Below are 21620 nucleotides of genomic sequence, written 5' to 3'. Positions count from 1 at the left end.
TACTAGTACTGCTATCTTTATATTACACATAATAAAAGAAGCTATATGGATCTTACACAATTACACCAACATGATATAATTACGATTATGAATACTCCCGACGCAGGCACAACTTATAATTATTTAAAAATAAGATTGTATAAGCATCCACTCACTCACACTTACAGATACAGCAACGTAACCATCTATCAGTTATTTTCAGTTCCTCGTCAGATTGTTCACTGCCAGATTCGAATAAACAACACACATAGACATAAGGGTCCCTAGACATAATAAGGACAGATTGTATCACGCGTAATAATCAGATCTGGCAAACAGCAAACCACAGTTCCTACAGAATCAAACAGATTCATACCAATAGGTTGAAACAAACTCCATACACAAGTCAGTGCAATTATCAGGCTTTCAGTATCATGGTCAGATGACACATCAAGCAACACAACCAGTCAAACACAGGTAGCACACATATCAAACATTGCTAAAACACCACAGCATAGGTCTTCATTACAAGAACCTGAATACTTCCCCATCCTTTTATTCCATCTCCCCCCCTTGATCTAACAAGCAGAGCCAGAGGCCATGGCAACTCTTTTCTCTACCTGGGATCAATCAGTGGGAGAAACTGGCAGCAAACAGAGCATGCACCATTTTCTCTTTTTTTTATTAGCTTTTTAATTTGGGAGGTGCATGCACTGCCAAACTTATGCACAGGACACCTGTGCTTCCTGCTCATGCACTTCCTTCCTCCTGCCCCCTAGAGCCACTGGAGTTTGCTCTGCTCCTACTCCCTTCACCATTTTGTTTTGCCAACATCTGCAATCCAAAACAAGGAAAGGTAAACGGACAAATAACAGGGACAAAAAAAAACCACATTTAGGAATTATCAACATCTTCAGGTAACTGACAGACATGTTCTGTTATCATGAACTGAACATTTTAGTTGTCATTTCAGGTAGCTGACAATATTGCAAAACTATCAGGACTGAATCCATGGGTGCCAATCATTATATCCCTGTTCTGTTACTAGGCTTACTAAAACGGCAGAACGGAGAGGTGGGCCGGTTTCACGGCCTTCAGTTGAAGTATTCAAAAAAGAAAAACATCACAAGAAGCTTGATTAGAGTACAACCAGAAAATATCAGTTATTTTTGACATCAACAGTTTATGCAATAGTATTGCCCGCATACAGAGTTTTCTCGCAGCGCTTTTGAATGAAGCACACCAATCTCAGCATCGATGATAGATCTCCCAGTTCATTTCAATTGATTATATGATATCCACGAATATAGTTATCTGTGCTTAAGGACGACTACATAGTAGTTATATAATATATCCTGGTGTGTCACACTGAAAAATCTGAAATTATCAAGACAGCCACATGCAAGGAGAGATGCTGCCACTTTTTGAGCACCCATTTTCTCAAGACAGCCACATTGGTATTTCTTTGAATCCCTTTTCTCTGGCTGACTAAAAATATGCTACATGAACTCCACACCACTGGTCCACTGGATATTTGCAATATAATACCAATAGGAAAAACAGAATCTGTAAACCATCAGAACTAATGTCTAGCTCCAGGAAAAATGTGATGCTGAACCAGCTACCAAAATAATCACATCTTCTACTCCTAGCCTTTTTTCTAAACCAGGTTGAAATATTTGGTGGAAACAGTGACATTACAATGTACCTTCTTTGATTTCGTATCCCTCAAAGCATTTGTCAGCAGTTTCTCCAGTTTCTCTAGCTGATTAGCATCCGACTCGTCAGCATTGTTTTGGAGAGACCTGCAGGTTGGCTAGAATGCTCAGATTTCTGTTGAGCAAAGTCAATAAAGATTTGGGACGTGTAGTCAAAACTCATATGAGTGTTACCAGGCCGTTATGTCCCTAAGCCTGGAGTGTATACTTGCATTTTCATCCTGGTACAGAATCAAAATACCTGTCAGGGGTATATATACGAGAGCAGGCAAAGCCATACAATTTGGTCATCTTGGATGCAAAATGTACCCCTAGTCTAATTTAGATGGTTCTCCAGATATAAACATAAGCATTTCTTTGTATGTAACACCTCTCCTTTCCCCGCAAAAAAAAAAACACCTCTCCTTTAATTTAATATATTAACTGCGGGGCCTTCCTGAAGTAGTTTTAGTTCAAAAAAAAAAACACTCTTGCTTTAATTTTACCAATCCTGTGCAACATGCAGCCACACATTCAATCCTTATAATAATGGGAAGTTGAAGTTGGTTGCAAAAACAACAAAAAGATCAAACCTGGCGGCAACACGCTATAAATCTATGGACAGATTAAAAAAAGGTTTCACGGGGATTTTACACTGTTGATGCTTGTACTTCCTTCGTTCAGGTCTCTCCTGGCTCCAGCGAATTGCTGATAGCGATCATAGGTACCTTCAATGCTGAAAAAGAAAACAAGGCAGGTAAGAGTTAGATAAAATATCCTCCTAGGCAGTCGATATGATTCAACTTCAAGGCTTTGGCTAAATACCAAAAGGAACTATAAACAATGGGGACAATAAAAATGCTGAGTTCATGCCGTCTTCTCCTATAATTCACTAAGAGTTAGATTTATGATCAAAATGAAATATTTACAAAGAGCTCTATTGTGTTTATGCTCAATCTTTTGAATCTCTGATTTAAACTGCATGTTTATGGTTATTCCAGAAACAAAAAGCTCTAAATTAGTAATAGAACGCCTTAAATCCTTTAGTGCACTTATTTTTGGTGCCAAAATTCAGAAATCAAGACAATGCATATTTTTATGAACTAGTTTCACCTATAGTACACTGAACTAATATAAAATTGTCAGAACTTTTGTTCTGGCAACGACAAACTAGACCAATGATTTTTCATATTAAAAAAACATACTAATGGATTTCATTTCAAGAAATCACCATTTTAGGTTTCCACTGTAGGATCATTTTCTATGTAAAAGGTGATAGATTTCACCTTCTATACAAAACTATGATACTAGTGTTGGATCAACTCCTACGCAAACACTTGATCAACATGTTGGCCATATGATTGCCAATAAGTATGTTGACATATTGAGACTTTATAAGTAGGGCAGTTAATAAGGCCATAGTCAAGAGGAATTGAGATAATTCATTGGATGCCCCTCATATGGATGAATATTGTGGTCTTAGGGAGATAAATGTATAGCAACCAAGATATAGTGGCCCCTCTAGGGTAGAGGATATATGTGTTACCAATATAAATCACCTTTTTTTTGTTACTTTTTTGTTTTTAAAATAAAATTTGTTAAAATCAAGTTTAGATGCATGTCCTCATATATACATGATTGGGAACATGATTTGTTGACTATGAGATACATGGTCTTTACAATCTTATATTTTTAGGTGTACAAATAGTATCTATGATTTGGTATGAATAATTTTCTTTTGTCCCGTTAGAGTATATAGAGAATTAATAATTCACAATGATTTACATTTGGGAATTATAAACTCCAGTAATGTTTCTTTAACCGAATTTCTACAAGGAATGTGGTACCAACTAACCAAGTACCACAACTAACCAAGTAAGATCATCAAGGCCACTAACCACGATCCTAGGATGACTAGAGCCATGACTCCAATGACAATAAATATATAGCTAAGTCCAAGATGAGCCAAATTACCAAGATATCAACTAAGCCTAGAGCAATGAGACATCGAAGGAAATGGCAAACAACCCAAATGATAACTCCAACCATATCCTTCCTACATAAGTTTAGAGCAAAATGTGGTGAATGAAATGGCAAACCACTCGAACAAAAACTTTACCCTTTGTTCATGCAAGGTCTTGCAATGATATGCCAAAGGAAATTTCAAACAACTCGAAACAATAACTTTACCCATCCTTCCTACAAAGTTTAGAGCAAAATACGCTAAAGGAAATGGCAAACAACTCAAATATAAACTTTACGCATTCTTCATGCAAGGTCTAGAGTAATGATATGCCAAAGGAAATTTCAAACAACTCAATCAATAACTTTACCCATATCCTTCATAAAGTGCATACTTTTGATCCACTAGAGGAATATAATTATTTTACACTTCAACACCATGAGTCCTTGGTGCATCTTGATAGCATGTTTTAGTTATTATTATCAATAACTTTACCCATATCCTTCATAAAGTGCATACTTTTGATGATTATCACTCAAGTAGGGCAAATAGTAATGAAAATACTTCTAAGAACCATTATGTTACTAGAATTGTAGCTTATTCTTTTTATTTTATTTTAGCTAAATTTGAGTGCTACTTGCATCTCACTACCATTTGTGAATAGCATATTGTGAAGTTCAACAAGTAGTCATAGTAGTATGTTTTGCTTTGGTGTGTTGAACTTCTATACAATATGTATTAACTCTTTCGATTTTGAATTTATAGATTAAACATGCACTTAATTCAATTTTCTTTTCAATGTTCCTTATGTTTTCAAAAGCCTAGTAATACTAAAAATGGAAATAATATCCTGACATATTCCTTTTATGCACTTTTTTTAAAGGAACACAACATGGGAGGCCCCCCACTGTTAAAAAACTATATTGATAATAAAAAGAAACATAAATGATTACAACAACCTAATCCAGTTTAAGACTACATCTTTATCACCCTCACTCAATCTAAACAACAAAACAACAAAAGGAGATCACCCTTAAGGGATTGTCTCCAAGAAACCAAGGAAGGAAAAATATTTTCAAAGATGAAACCATTCCTTTGCTTTTAAATATTCCAAGCCCCAATAAAAAATTTCTCCATAAAACACCGGTCATGATATGTGCGCCCAACCTCCACCATCGTATTATCAAAAGCCACCTTTTATGCACTTTTAATTCCTAGATTACGCTATTATGTTCTAACTTGATTTTGTATATTTTCATGACTAGTATAACCTATTTTTTTTGTTGTGAGACCAACTATGACACATTTGAATCGGTTTCCGTAATGGAGAAGGTTTTAACCATTAAATATGTGTCATATTTGTTCCATGTACCCTCTATTAGTATAATAAATATGAACTAGTTTTACATAACAAATCTAAAACATAATTTGAAGGTGATGAGGTTAAGCATGTTAAATATGACCCAATTTCTTAGAAGTACCAACATGAACCTCTATTAATATAACAAATATAAACATCTAGTATGTAAATAGCTCAAAGTAATATCAATAGTGTGATTGAAACTTTGATTTGAATGAGGCTATGTAGGAGTTGCTATTTTAAAATATTCTGAAGGCACTAGTTGAGAGCAGTTTGCATAGGAAGCTTCGAAGTGCTTTTTTTCTACATTTTTCATGATATTAGAACATAGATATATAATTTGTTTTGACCAATAATGTGAACACAAGTGAGTTTTCAATTTGGATTTTATGGCACAAATGATTTAGCATGTCAATTCTTGACAGCGAAATATCGGTCCTTAGTCTAATTTCATATCATTGTCATCGACCTTTTTCATAAAACCTAAAGGTAAATTACATACATGTCATAGAAATTTAAGAACTATCATGAAGATAAACATGCAAAATGTAAGTAGTACAATGTATAAGATTAGGAGATGTTGACTAATTTAGAAAATAACAACTACTATATAGAATTGAAAGCTATGTTGATCATGGGAACTTATCCATCTTAATTCAAAGTCAGAGTTTTTGCAAAATTTAAGAAACGCCAGTTAAAAAAGGTTCTTGGATGAGACTTCCATGATAATGAATTGTGAATATGTTGTTTTGGAACATGAGGTACAATCTTTATTTCTTTTCATTAAACGAGTACCTCATCATGAGTATGCATAAGAGCACCAATCCTAGGACAAATATATCTAGAAATGTAAACAAAACAATAAGGCACCAACTCCGCAAAAAAGATCAAACACAACTATTAATAAAACATAGCTAAAACAATACAAGGACGGATATTCAAAAAGTCAACTTAAAAAGTTAAGAACTAATGATTATATTGTTAACCAAGTTTCATCTAAGTACCAATGATAATATTGTTGCAAAATACAAGTTTACAAAAGAGAGTAGGGTTTGAATGAATCCAAATAGTTATGTATAAGACAATCACATGAATATAATAATGATGAAACATAAGTTTTTATATAAATTATTTTCAGTATGATGGCCACCCCATGTAGTAAATTTCCTACAAAATCTTGTCGATGCACCAAGTTGCACTTGTTCAAAAGCTAAATCAGTCAGCAGATCCTTCTCTATTTCCACGAAGATCAGAGCATGAAGTCAATATGATGAAATATTTACCCAAGTTGAATTTTCCGATGAACATTTTTTGACCCAATTTAGCTTGAAACTGTCAAATTGTATCAAACCATAACATGATGATAATAAAATGTGAGCACCGAATTCAGCATAGTTGGTAACAAACTAAAGTATGTATTGTGGAAATAGGATATATGAGTATACTTCAATTCATGCATATTTAAATAATAGAACATGATAAATATCAAAACACACATATTTAGCAACACAGGGAAATCAATGCAAAACATGATGTTTATGTTTAAAACACAGCAAAGGAGATAAGCACAAGAATGACATTGCTATAAGAAATACAAAAGAACCCAAAAAATAAAGTACTAGTGTAAAGCAAACCAACAAGTTACACAGTGAAAAAAAAGGTATTTTAATAGATTCCTTAGTCAACCATTCTTTATCTTCATACCAATTTGAGATAACATCTATTTCCTTGTGAGCATTTATTTGTCCAATGAAAAAATTGTTTTGGATGTTAATAAAGTTTTAACTAACATCATTATAACGTGAATGTTATGTTAAAAGTGTTACATATTTCGCAGTATTGTTAATTAGAATTCACGAATCCTATGGATACTCACATCAAGGTTATAATAGATGATCTAATGCAAGTATAAAATAATTCCCAACCATATTAGCATTTCTTTGAATGGTAAAATGTCTACATTACAACGGAGTTTCAGTTCTTAAAAAAATATATGATGGAATAAGGTTTTAGAAAAAAAAAGGTATTGTTGGACAATCTAAATTTATTTCTTCTATATAAAATGACTAGTGGTGGCTCTAGTGTGCCACCTCTTTAATGAATGATTTGTATATCTTGTCACATAGTTTGGCTATTTTTAAATTGTGGTTTGTTTAGAATTTAAATAGACTTCAAAATTACTGTGCACCTTTTGAGATTCATTGCAATGCATGGATGTTCTCTTATTTGCACATTTAAATATTTATTTCAATTAATATATGAGTAGCGAAAGTATAAACAATTTGGACTAACATGTCTCTATTAACAATCTTTCATGTTATCATTTAGATTTCGTGTCCCAAGTGGACTTTTGAGATTCCATATATTTATGATAGTCATTTGTAAATTAATCATGTAATTATCATGTCTACCTAGTGAGGATATGTTTCGTTGATAATATGCCCCCAAACACCTCATACCTACAATTCAAAAAGTGTAATTCGAGGGTCATTATATAAGTTTGCATGCCCCAAAATTCAACCAATATGTTGATAACAATGTGGCTAAAAGCACAGTATGGAACTACGCAAGGGATTACTCAAAAACTCATTAGGAAGTTGGCATATGACTTTTTCTTATGTGAAAGTTCTATCGAATTAAGATTATCTTTGTTTGCATTTAAAATTTGATAATGAAATAGTTCATTTCATCATTGGATAAGAAAATGGGCAAGTTTTATATTTGTTAGGAGCTTTCTAATATTATCGTAATCATGGCAAACCAAACATTGTATAGGTTAACACATGTAATTACAATGTTGTTCTAGTGAAAAATAACATACGTTTTTATTGTCATTGTTATACCAGTTTTTGGCACCAATTAAAACTTGTATACAATTAACTTATTGAACATGTGTTATAATAACTCAAAGAAACTATTTAGGCTGAGTTCTTATCTCTACTTTCCCAATTCATCTCTCTCGTTTTTCGCGCACACGCTTTTCAAACTGCTAAACAGCGTGTTTTTTTGCAAAAAAATTTCTATATAAAAGTTACTTTAAAAATCATATTAATCCATTTTTAAAATTTATTTTAGCTAATACTTAATTAATCATGTGCTAAACGATGCTTCGTTTTGCATGCTAGGGACTCACTCCCGAACACAACCTCAGTATCTTCGTAATATTATTAATGCCTCTGCAAACAAGATTTAACCTTTGTAACAACAAGAGCAATGTTGGACATGCTAAAAAGTTCATGCAAAATTCTTAAAAACAAATTTCTTAACTGTTTGATCTAATTAGTCCAAAGTTATAGAAAATCAATATTAAATCACAATATCTTACATCATCGTTTGTAAAACATTTGTAAGAATTTTTGTTTTGGAAGTGTAGCACTTCTCTAATGGCAATATAGTTACATTAAAAAATGTTTAATGTATTTGTTTGTCCTACTTAAATAAGGAGTGATTACACTCTGGATAATAAAAAAATTACAGGTGGGTACATTGATTGCAAAAACTTGAAAGTTTACTATGTCGGTGTGGTAATTTGGTAGCGGGTTTAATTCATTCATTTCAACAACTAGCTAAATGTGACTTGGCTATGTGTGTGTTCTTGAACAAACCAGGTGCCATGTGCGTTTTTGGCTAAATCAAGGGGTTCCATACTTTTTTTTTTTGGAAAACTACTAATTTTTTTTGTCCTTGATGTTTTGGACAATATCATCTATATCTATTTATGTGTTGTTACTTTTTTTCAATGTAACTACAATTTTAGTTTAATAATGGTATTCCATGCCAAACAATGTCCTTAATATGGCTAGATCATGACCTCCAGTACAATACTTTTTTTCAATGTAACTACAATTTTAGTTTAATAATGGTATTCCATGCCAAACAATGTCCTTAATATGGCTAGATCATGACCTCCAGTACAATAATAATGCATACTCTCTCCGTATTCATGTTGGACATGCTAAAAAGTTCATGCAAAATTCTTAAAAACAAATTTCTTAACTGTTTGATCTAATTAGTCCAAAGTTATAGAAAATCAATATTAAATCACAATATCTTACATCATCGTTTGTAAAACATTTGTAAGAATTTTTGTTTTGGAAGTGTAGCACTTCTCTAATGGCAATATAGTTACATTAAAAAATGTTTAATGTATTTGTTTGTCCTACTTAAATAAGGAGTGATTACACTCTGGATAATAAAAAAATTACAGGTGGGTACATTGATTGCAAAAACTTGAAAGTTTACTATGTCGGTGTGGTAATTTGGTAGCGGGTTTAATTCATTCATTTCAACAACTAGCTAAATGTGACTTGGCTATGTGTGTGTTCTTGAACAAACCAGGTGCCATGTGCGTTTTTGGCTAAATCAAGGGGTTCCATACTTTTTTTTTTTGGAAAACTACTAATTTTTTTTGTCCTTGATGTTTTGGACAATATCATCTATATCTATTTATGTGTTGTTACTTTTTTTCAATGTAACTACAATTTTAGTTTAATAATGGTATTCCATGCCAAACAATGTCCTTAATATGGCTAGATCATGACCTCCAGTACAATACTTTTTTTCAATGTAACTACAATTTTAGTTTAATAATGGTATTCCATGCCAAACAATGTCCTTAATATGGCTAGATCATGACCTCCAGTACAATAATAATGCATACTCTCTCCGTATTCATGTTGGACATGCTAAAAAGTTCATGCAAAATTCTTAAAAACAAATTTCTTAACTGTTTGATCTAATTAGTCCAAAGTTATAGAAAATCAATATTAAATCACAATATCTTACATCATCGTTTGTAAAACATTTGTAAGAATTTTTGTTTTGGAAGTGTAGCACTTCTCTAATGGCAATATAGTTACATTAAAAAATGTTTAATGTATTTGTTTGTCCTACTTAAATAAGGAGTGATTACACTCTGGATAATAAAAAAATTACAGGTGGGTACATTGATTGCAAAAACTTGAAAGTTTACTATGTCGGTGTGGTAATTTGGTAGCGGGTTTAATTCATTCATTTCAACAACTAGCTAAATGTGACTTGGCTATGTGTGTGTTCTTGAACAAACCAGGTGCCATGTGCGTTTTTGGCTAAATCAAGGGGTTCCATACTTTTTTTTTTTGGAAAACTACTAATTTTTTTTGTCCTTGATGTTTTGGACAATATCATCTATATCTATTTATGTGTTGTTACTTTTTTTCAATGTAACTACAATTTTAGTTTAATAATAGTATTCCATGCCAAACAATGTCCTTAATATGGCTAGATCATGACCTCCAGTACAATACTTTTTTTCAATGTAACTACAATTTTAGTTTAATAATGGTATTCCATGCCAAACAATGTCCTTAATATGGCTAGATCATGACCTCCAGTACAATAATAATGCATACTCTCTCCGTATTCATAAAGGAAGTCGTTTAGAACTATAATTTTAACAATGCATACTCTCTCTTTTACTTTAAATTACTTTTTGCAAAATTTGTAAGGAAGTTTCACGCAATCAATGTGTCTAATGGAAAAAAAAAGGAGATCATGTCCAAGAATGCACCTACGAACTAAGTAATCAATCAGATCAATACACTTATTTTTAAAGTTGTTATACTCAAGTGCATCCTCATTGGCATCGTTGTCTAGTTTTTTACACCAACAACGCAATACACTCCAATATCTTTTTGACAATTATTTCTAAGAAATTTTGGTCAAATTTTTTTTTTTGAAGATAATCTCATTTGCGATACTTGTAATATTTGCTCTTTTTTTTTGTATTACTCCATATAGCATTTCATGGAAATTCAAACTAAACAAGGACATAATGGCATTATATGGATAGTACGATAGGCACTTAATGTTGAGTGCTCGCGAAATAGATATACATTATACCAAAATAGTTCTAGGACAAATGACATATAGGTATTTGATCGACGTGATCGTACACTAAGGTGCTCCTCGTCAGTTGTTGGAATGACGTGAACCGGGTCGGGCCAGACCTCGATTCCTTTCATAAAGACTTTCATAGAGATGAAGAGATAAAGGTGACTAGTTCCCCATCTCATTTGGGACGGAAAACAAATCGACATTTGATGTGATACAACCCTTTCCATTTTTGTTGGGAAAGAACGACGAAGTTCATCCAAAACCTCCAATGAAGAAATAAGAGATCAAAGTGCCAATGACATACGAAGCGCATGCGGAAGGGCACAGAGAAATAAAGAAGTGTAAAAGAGAAGTAGTTGAGCTCATTCCCTTCGCTTCATGGGCCCAAAGCGATGATAGAATAAGGCTAGAATAAGTGGTAGAAAGAAAAAAATAATATGTTTATCTCTAATGATCCGCGTGGGGCAATTGGTAAATAAATCTTACATCTAAGAACCACAACACCACACGTTGGTCCACGATGTAAGTGAAGGTGTGGACACATGTTTGGCCTAGGGATGGCAATTGTGCCCGTTTGCCCGTTTACTCGTGGGTAAAAACCCTATTAGGGTTGGGTTTGTTCTCCATTTTATACCCATGGGTTTCTTATTAGGTCAAAAGCTATGTCGAAGGGTAAATGGGCATGGTATGGGTAATCACTACCCATGCCCGCTTTACCCATTTACCCGCGAAATCTAACTTACATGTAGGCTAGGAGTAAAATCCACTAGAATACATAAGCCTCTTTCTTTGTTTTCTACGGTTTCCGTTTTATTTCCCTTATTATTTCTCTCCCCCTTCCTCTATCGCCGCCTAAGGAGAGACACCACACCGAGGCAGAGAATATTTGATGTTTTAAGTTCGATTCGAACTTAGAAGCTTGTAGACTTTTTGTTCCACTGATTTTGCTGTGGCGGGTAAACGGGCACGCCCGCAGGCATAAGGCGCCTGCGGGCGATGGGCATGGGCAACAATCCTTGACCGTCATGTAGTAACAGGCATACCCACGGGCACAAATAATCTCACGGGCACGGGTATGGGTAGGCACTACCCGTGCCCGTCGCGCCCGATTGCCATCCCTAGTTTGGCCGATAGTGTGGTGATGGTAGAATAAGTCTGGGTGGAGTCTTAACAGGTAGGTATCAACATATAAAATACATGCGTTCTAACCATAGAATTTTTGGGTTAACCATTTTACATATCGTGTGGATTAAAGTGTATGTAGAATTCTGAATGTACAGGAGTTTGCTTTTCCTAAAATTTAGAATAATGCGGGTATTAAAGCTAGGGTATAACATGGTATTAGAGTACAAACCTTCATTACATGACAATTTTTTATTATTTAGACCTTTTTTAAAAATAATTTTAATAATAGACCACGCCAAAACTTATTTTCAAAAATAAACCTTTTGGCCACGCCACATATATGGCATGGCAAAGAATACTGCCACGTCACCGGTCCTGGCGTGGCAACATGTTCCACCGTGGCGGTCGTCGTTCGGACTTGGTGGAGAGGTAGCCCACGTGGTAACTGCCATGCCAGGCTCGGCGATGTATAGAATTTGAGTTATACATGAGATAGAATGGACATGATATTTGTAGGGTATTTTGATTATGTAGGGATGATAGGTTCGTGCACGCAGTGCTTATTTCCTTATAGAAGTCGTTTGCTTGCTCGGTCACGTGGTTCTATAATGAGTATTTGATTTGCATGTGAATATTATGCATGTAGATAGATCCTGGGGTGCGTGTATATTTCGGTTGAACCATTAGTGCAAATAGAAAGTTTGATGGTATGGAAGTAGACATGTTAGTGTTTACGACCAATCCTATATGGGTAGAATCATGTGATCGGGTCTGATCTAAAGTGCAACATGTCGAACCTATGGACATGCCAAGAATGGAAGGTTGCAGGGATTGGATCAAGGAAATACTTTGTGGCGATGCTCATATCATGTGAGTTGAAGTGGTCGACGTATGTTGCATTCGTTTCAAGATCACAAGTTTGTTCTATGGATGTGGTTGTTACAACGTGTGCTAGAAATTTCTCTTCCTACGACACCAACCGATGGTTGCTTACGAGGGATTTAGTCATTTCCACCCATCTAAATTGTATTAAAGACAAAAACAACAATGCTTGAACCATTCATATCTTTAACACATAAATCAAGTCCATCAAAACACTTCTAAAATGGACCATCCAAACCATTCGTTATTGTGGAATTTTCTAACAATACCTCACAAATACCGCTAATACTTCATCTGATCTTTACTCGTTATGTGCCAAATTTGTAACTATAAACTTGTCATGTTCATCTATAAACCACAATGGCTAACAAAATAATGAAAATACATCCTAACAATATCGATCTCCCAATGAAAATTACTTTCTCACAGGATGGGAGGAAGAATTGAGAGAGGACACTGCCATGCCATCGAGCCAGGCGTGGCAATTGGCAGCTGCAACACTAATGAGCCTGGTGTGACAGGAAGTGGTACGTCGGCGTTCACTTAATCAACACGATGACAGCTACGAGGTAGCAGGTGCCACGCTGGGACCAACGGTGCGGCAAAAGAGTTTGGCCACGCCAGTTCCAACGGCATAGCCAAAAGGCTCATTTTTGGAAATAAGTTTCGACGAGGTCTATTATTAAAATTATTTATTAAAAAGGTCTAAATAAAAAAATTCTACTCAAACATGTGCATTTGGGACGATGGATATTATATAGCCTAATAGTGTACCATGGACCATGGGCTGGTTTTGGTCTTCTGGACATTCAGGTGCATATGTTCTTGGGAGAGAGATGGTCTCAGGCAGTAGATTTACTTTGGAATGGATAAATATGGGTTGCTCTTAGGCAACTAGAGACTAGACTCTATTCCGGTTAATCTAGTCAACTCTTTTTATTGTATCAGCACCTAGTTCATTACTCATAATGAAGGTGGAGGATCCATCTTTTTAGATTATTTTTCTATTTATTTTTCCATCTAAGATTAGAACAATATACTTGGTATATAGTAGGAAGAACACATTATGGTAAAAAAAAGTTTGATTCAGATAGACAAAAGGTGTGAGCTCACTGGGTGTGAATGTGATACCCAGCTTGGTAGTAGAGACCCATATGGCCTCTGGTGTTTGTGTGATTAATTTCACATTGAGAGTCTAGATAGATAGCGGCCTACATAAATCCACATGTTCTTATAGTACTTTTGACTTAACACTTTCACATGGAGAAATGACAAAAGTATAAGTCAGATGTTATGCATATTTGGTCCCTCAAAAGAGTTTGGTGATGCAGATTTTTTGAAACATAGGAATTTCCGCGAGATAGCTAATAAGGACAATTATATAATTAATAATCATAATTTACAAAATTTATTTGGTTAGTATTAATCCATCATTAGGCCGTATGAAAAATACTTCATGTGTGGCATATCAGTTATGCTTATCAATCATAATAGCATAATGCACATGCCTTTTAAGAAAAAATGGCTCCTTGTATATATTTTCAAGTCCCTAAAAATGTTATTTGTATTGACTAATATATTATTATCATGTTACTTTTGTTGTGCCAATTGAGCTAGAGGTCTTAGGGTCTATGGCTTGTAGGGGTTGGGGAATACGGAAAGACTCACTGTTTGCGGGTCTAACATCGTAGTTGGGTGGTGGTGATGATAGATTCCACCGCTAGCATCTTTTATATTAGTATAGATGAATGATCAAGATACATATAAAAACAAATGCATGGATCTTCATCAACGTCTGACAATTGTTGTCTTCCACAATCCCCTTAAGTTCATCTAAGAGTTCGTCATCTATTTGTGCCCATAATTATTTTGAAAATATTATCAGCCTTGCTCTAGTTGATTAGCATATCTATGGTGATGTTGACATTAAATTGTACTTCCATGAAGCAAGACTAATAATACCTAAATCGTACTACTAGTACGCACCAAATCCCTAAAGAAGATTTAATGGTCATCATCATCATCCATATCATGGTTGCCTTCATGTGCTCCATGAACCTTATATGGCATGATTTTTTTTTCTACTATAGACGTGATTTGCGATAGTCCTCACATCATACCTTCTGGCATGCTTGATAGTGGTATGTGCAGTTGTAGACTAAGAGTTTGTGGTCCAAAGGTAGAGATGCAAATTAGGTAAGAAATATGCGACAAATGGTAGTGCAAATATCTTATGGCAATGCAAATTGCATATTTGCATGGTTAAGTGTGATTGGCGATCCCATAGAATAACAGTGCTTTTTTGGCCAAAAAAAGGTTATATTTTAAAATATCTTGCATATGTCTTCTCTTTATATCTAAACTTTGAAAGTTGCCTCAATACTATTTACTTTTTGTGTGAACTACAGGTACGCTATGAACTAAAATAGTGAAACCCATATTTTTCTAGGTTAATAATAATCTAAGCACATGTTTTCATGATATCTACAATCATAATGTAAAAAATTAACCCGTCAGGTTAATTATAAATTTGGCATGCCTTAGGAGTAATATAGTATCCAAACTAATGAGATAATTGGGATCATTTCAGATAAGTGTGACCTTTTTAAAAAGAAACTTTAAAGCTTGTCAACATCCTTGCTTGCATGTTTGACATAAGTTGATTATAAATTTTTGAGATAATATTTTGTATATGCTTGCATGTTTATATTATAAGACTGAAGATAAGAAAAGCAAACCTAATTTTGTATAATATTGTGTAAAAGTGTATGCATGTACTTTCATCCGTACGATATCTTTTCGAAATAAGAAAATGCACAATATTATTTGCCTGTAAGTTGCAATGAATATCCATCACACCCATGGGAAAACCAATATCAGAATTATTGGTTACTAACTAGATAAACATCTCTTTCATAAACGCTAGATTATGTGGACTTGTTTTCTCCCTGGGAGCACCTTTGCACTTCACATTGTTAATGTCGTAAGACAAATCAATGATCCGACTACGGAGAGGCATAAGGAAACCAGATGAAACTATGTGCATTGTTGAAACATTATAATAGATGTTCTAACATATTTAGAATTGATTTGTTAAAATATTTAGGAAGAATTTTAAAAACAATGGCATATGCTATGTTCTAATAATTATGTAATACTATAGATTGGCAGGAGGCAAAAAGGTTGTGGACTCGCATGATGTATTATTAGGTTGTGCATAGAGATAACTGATAAACATTACTGCTCGATGTAATTTACTCATAGGAAGCAGTCTAGCAAGGAATGATTTGTGCCTTTTGAGGGAATGATATGATGGTTAGAGCTTTTGAGATGATTTTGTTCAACCTTGGACAAGCTTTGTAGTAATGATGCTAGTTAGTTTGTTTGTAACATACTCCATCCGCTCTAATATATATATGACATCGTTGTTTTCTGTAAAATCACCATTTTAAAATTTTGACTGATAATTAAACAAAAATATGTTGTTAATGCTACACATGTAGTATCATTAGATTCAAATTTAAAAAATACTCTCATATGATATTGTTTTTGTAGTTGATAATTTATAGCAAAAGAAATTAATGTTCAAAGTTGGAGATTGTGTAAAATCATAATACACCCTCTAGTTTTAAACGAAGGGAGTATAAAAGATATAAGATCATTCATAATTTATCACATATATGGTCAGCATATTATGTGTGTCTTACGTGCGTATAAAATACATATTAGTATTCATAAAACAAGTTTAAAAACGATTGTTAATGATTCTAGTATGTGTGCATAATTCACTTCTTTGGGTGCATTTCAAAATGCAACACTTTAATTAGTATGGCAACAAACTAGATAAGAAATCAAACTTGACCAAGTTGTAGTGATAGCCATAACTTCATGAAGTACTAAACACAACTAAATCTTCTAAGCCAACAAAGAAGAGATACCTAGTCAAATTATATTCAAGGGGATTTTTAACCCCCACCCCCTCGTGTGCCGGGAATTGTGGGGATTTTTTAACACTTTAACACTTTTTTTTGCTATCTTAGTTGAATGCAAGCCCGAAGCATTGCAAACATAGCTAATAAGTAATAACCGTAGACATTGTGGTTAGAATGTGATATGGAATAGCAGGAGGTAGTGCGTGTATAGCCTCTAGGCTTTGAGTATTAGTAACCATGGACAACTTCAATAGTGAGATAACAAGAAAAGGTAAGAAGAGGTAGGGCACATGTTAACCATTAAGATACGCGTCAAATAAATCCAATGGCCCGAACTTTGATTGAAATCCTCAACATTTTGCCTGGATGTATTCAAGGACAAACCCTTGAATAAAATGTTAAGGTTTGCTGGAGATCTATATGCCCCAATTTCTAATAGTGGGTTGTCATAGAGACTTTTGTCGTACATTAGATGTTCAATAGATTTATTAGCGAAATTTTTTATCCCAAATGTTAGGACAAATTCCTAGATGATTTAACACATGAAGGGGACGACCCAACAAATATTAAATAATCTATGACATACATGTACGAGTTATTTTATCAATTTTGTGTTATTTTGTTGTCTACAATCATGGTCATTACTTAAACATCGCCGCATTGATTTCCTAGTTTTATGTTAATTTGGGTCTATTGTCCCATCCTAGTTCAAAATTTAGAGGAGTTTATTCATTGTTAGTGAAAGATCAACCTCACATTTAGTAAGGAAAATCATACACTGGTATGGCTTTGGATCGATTTGGTCAGATTGAGGGGGAATAAAATTCTCCTTCCGTTCTAGTTTACTTGTCACTCGTGTGCAAGGCAAGCTAAAATGCCTCTAGTCTATTTCATTAGCAAAATAGCAAAATAACGGTTACTACAAGATACTTCTATATGTTGTGGTGGAACTTGATGGTAGTTAAATTCAAAAACATATGCTACAAGAAGCATCTACTCCATCCGTCCCAGAATAAGATCATTTTTAGCCCCTCCCATTTATCCCAAAATAAGTTCATATTTTAGCAATTATTGCAACAGAGTTTGTAAAAGTAGGGGGAAAATACATTAGGAGTAGATAAAGTGAGGAACAACTGCATTGGAATTTGATGAAGTGAATGTATTCTAGTTTTTTTTCTTAGATATTGGTACGCGTGAGATGCGTGAAAAATAAACTTATTTTGGGACGGACAGGATATAATGAGTTTTAGAGTTGGTCACGGTTATTAAGAAAATAAGTAGAATTAAATGGTGGAAGATTGTGATTGGTTGAGAAATGAATGTAGGTGGAGAAATTGAATGGTGGAGGGTTGTGATTGGTTGAGAAGAGAATGTTGGTGGAGAAGTTGTAATATTTTGGAACAAATTCTAAAGGCTAAAAGTCGTTATATTTTGGGACATATGGAGTATTAAAGATAGGAAATGCCCTATTTAAGAAAGCTACAGATCCTAAAAAGCAATTGGTGAGTATCTAGCTGAAGCTTACGTTATCCAACTTCTGGCTTCCAGTTCATTGATTATTGATTATGCACCTTCTGACTCGTAGAATCTGAAATAAGAATCTAGACCATTTGGACAAGCTAAGGGCCTGTTTGGCACAGCTCCAGCTCTAGCTCCACTTCTCTTGGAGCTGGAGCTCAGCCAAACAATTACAGCTCCATTAAAATTGGGAGTGAAGCTGGGTGAAGCTCGCACAAAATAAACTAGAGTTGTGGAACTGGATTTAGGCAACTCCACTCCAGACCTAACTCCTGGAGCTAAATTTTGGAGCTGTAGTTGTACCATATTGGTGGTGGAGGGGGTGCAAAACTAGAAAAATGTGGGTTGGAAAATGTGTAGGGCGTACATTACCAAGAAATAAGAAAAGTTGCCATTTGTTCATAAGTGAATGCGAATATATGGAATATGTGATTTCATCATTTGTTCGTGGATTATCGGCCAAAGCCAAACGCGGTTCTCCTTGAGAGTTGATTTTAGGGGGCATTTTTTTTATTGAGGTCTATTTTTCAATCTTGGTTTTTAAACCACTTAATATATATATAAAATATTATACCTATGAATTATTCTGGGTTGTCGCTCAAACAATCAGAGCGCGCGATTTTTAGCATCATGGTATGAAATGGACTATTGTGCACAATTGGGCTAACTTTGTGAGTGATGTGCTTGTTTTTCAATCAAGTTGCTTGACATATATAAATATATTATCAATGTTCTTTATAGTATATCATTAATAAAGGTTAATTAGATAAATATGTTATCCCACTACTATATCACTAAGAATAGTCCTGTTCGATGTGTACACTAAAATACAAGAAATAAGCCATTACAAAAAAATCTTTAAGCAGTTGTATCAAATAATATTATTTAACATATGCCACTCAATACCATAACAAAAGACTATTTATGAGAATAGGCCGGTCGCTACAGAGCAAGCCGACTTCGTCCCTGTCGCTGAAATAAATTAAAGAAAACACACACAACTGTACTCCTTCATCACTCCCTCTCAGAGAAAAAAAAAACAAGATGCCGAAAAAAAAGTTGGGAGAAAATGATAAACTCCTCACTCGCCGTAGGCCGTACACTGCGGTGGCTCTCAGGGTGATGCGCGTATTGCTGCGCGCCTCCGCCTCTACGAAGGCTGGTGTCTCCTCATGCGAAACACGTGTAAAAGCACACCAGGGGAGGAAAAACAACGCGGCCCACGCCGTCGGGGAGACGAAGCGCGGAACAGTACAAGGTGTCAAAGCTTCATATACTAGATACAAGCTGCTGGCTGCTGCTACTGTACAGGCTAAGAGAACAAGATCCTACTAATCAGAAATCACAGGGCTGTCATGCAGCGCAACGCCGGTAGGTGGCGGTGGGGGGTTGGGGGGGTGGGGGGGGGCCTCTGCGAGATAGTCTCGAGCACATGGCGTGCACTAGGCTTACCCATTACGATACAGTATAGCAGGGAGAATCATCGATCGATCCGGGATAGCAGAACGAAATGGGATCGGAACCAATCGGCAGATCCTGCCGCGGCGGGGGGTCTCGATTCGGCCGCGGCTGGGTTTTGATCGTAACTAACAAACTAACAACAGGAGGAGGCGGGGGGAGGGAGGGGGATGGAATCAGAGAGCGAACCTGGAGGAGGAGTACTCGTAGAGCTTGCCGACGGGGGAGAAGACGAGGAGCGCCACCTCCACGTCGCAGAGCAGGGCGAGCTCGAACGCCTTCTTGAACAGCCCCGCCCTCCTCTTGGAGAACCGCACCTGCCGGCTCGCCTTGTCCTCGATCCGCCTCAGCTGCACTCTCCCCCTCCGCGCCATCCCCGCCCCGAAAAACCCTAGCTCCCCTCCCTCTCCGCCTCTCGTCGGTGGGGGAAAACGGAGGCGTGCGTGCGTGCGTGCGTGTGTGTGGTGGTGTGGTGGTGGGGAGAAGTGGGGGAGGAGGAGGAGGGGATCGATGGAGTGGGGGGGGGGGGGGGGGGGGAGTTGACGAGGCGGATGTACACCTCAGACGCCGCGTTTCCGGGGCTATTTATCGGGGGCTCCCAAGCCAAACCGTCTTTTACACCCCCGCTGATAGGTCGGTTTCCCAGTCCTTTATTTTGCTCTGCGCACGCAAGCGCAAAAGCCTCCCTCTCATGTCAGTGTTTTTGTCCTTTTCTAAAACTAGTAACGCTTCCCCTTTCCCTTATTGAGCACTCTGGGTGTCCGTAGGGAGATGCTTTCTCCCAGCTAAACACACATCTACACTACCACCACAAATGTCGGTTTAAACTAGCAATGGTAGCTAGCAGTAGTAAAACGTTGGCATCATTTCGGTGTCATACTAGTACTTTTTTCTGTTTACGCAAGTTGGTCTTTTGGCAACAATTGCTAAATTTTATAGTGGTAAATAATTAATTTGCTAAGAGCACTCTGGGACTCTGGGTGTTCATGGACTGCCTCTGACTCTCATAATTATTTTCTCAAGTACTTCAGTTTTATTATTGCTTGAAAAAGGAAAAGTATGCGAATTACTCCTCCGTCTTAAAATAAATTCATTTTTCACCTATTCCACACATACCAATACAAAACCATAATTACTAGAATACCCCCCCCCCAAAAAAAATGTATCAAATCCCCAAAGCAACTATTTTTTCTATTTCATCTACTCTCAATATAATTATTTCATACTTTCATAAACTCGGATGCAATAATTACTTTAAAAATAAATTTATTTTAGGACAAATAAAAGAAGCTAAAAATAAACTTATTATAGAACACAGGGAGTACGTATATCATACTCCTCCGCCCAAAACATAATAACTTGACACGTCTAGATTTATACCACTAGGATATGTCCCTCACTATCCTGTGTTGTTATATTTTACTTTTTTTGTTTTATATTATAAGTTATTTTAATTTTTTTAATTAAATTTATTTAAGTTTGTTTTATAGAAATATATAGTTTGAATGGCATGGCAGGTCAAATGAAAAATCAAATTCTAAAATTAGAGAAGAGCATTACCCTTAAATTGCTCCGTTTGCACATCAGCAGATGGCAACTTGCACAGGTCGGTTCCCCAACTTTTTCCCCCCCAACTTAGGAATAAATGCTTTGCGCACACCATGCAAACGATTCGCTCTCATGTTAATGTTTTGTCCCTTTCTAAAACTAGTAACGCTTGCTCTTTCCCTTATGAGAAATTTGGGTGCGCATAAAAGTAGTATTATATTTACAAATAAACAGATATCATACCTTTAGTTTGATGAAAAGGACGCATTCATGTGCATATGTGT

At 35.6% G+C, this 21620-nt stretch overlaps 1 protein-coding gene across 1 annotated transcript; it reads right to left on the bottom strand.

The window, feature by feature from the left end:
* Window positions 1-328: 328 nt before the first annotated feature.
* Window positions 329-20243, bottom strand: LOC4327247 (MADS-box transcription factor 51-like). The gene is given in 6 exon segments (XM_066310499.1): window positions 329-743; window positions 745-813; window positions 1688-1784; window positions 1872-1918; window positions 2331-2412; window positions 19978-20243. Coding segments are annotated over 6 exon segments (522 nt in total). The 5' UTR covers window positions 20163-20243; the 3' UTR covers window positions 329-701.
* Window positions 20244-21620: the final 1377 nt, after the last annotated feature.

This window comes from Oryza sativa, chromosome 1 (assembly GCF_034140825.1).
Source record: "Oryza sativa Japonica Group chromosome 1, ASM3414082v1".
In the NCBI taxonomy this organism is placed as follows: Eukaryota; Viridiplantae; Streptophyta; class Magnoliopsida; order Poales; family Poaceae; genus Oryza; species Oryza sativa.
The sequence above is the reverse complement of the archived record's forward strand: the minus strand, read 5'-3'. Positions and strand labels throughout refer to the sequence as shown.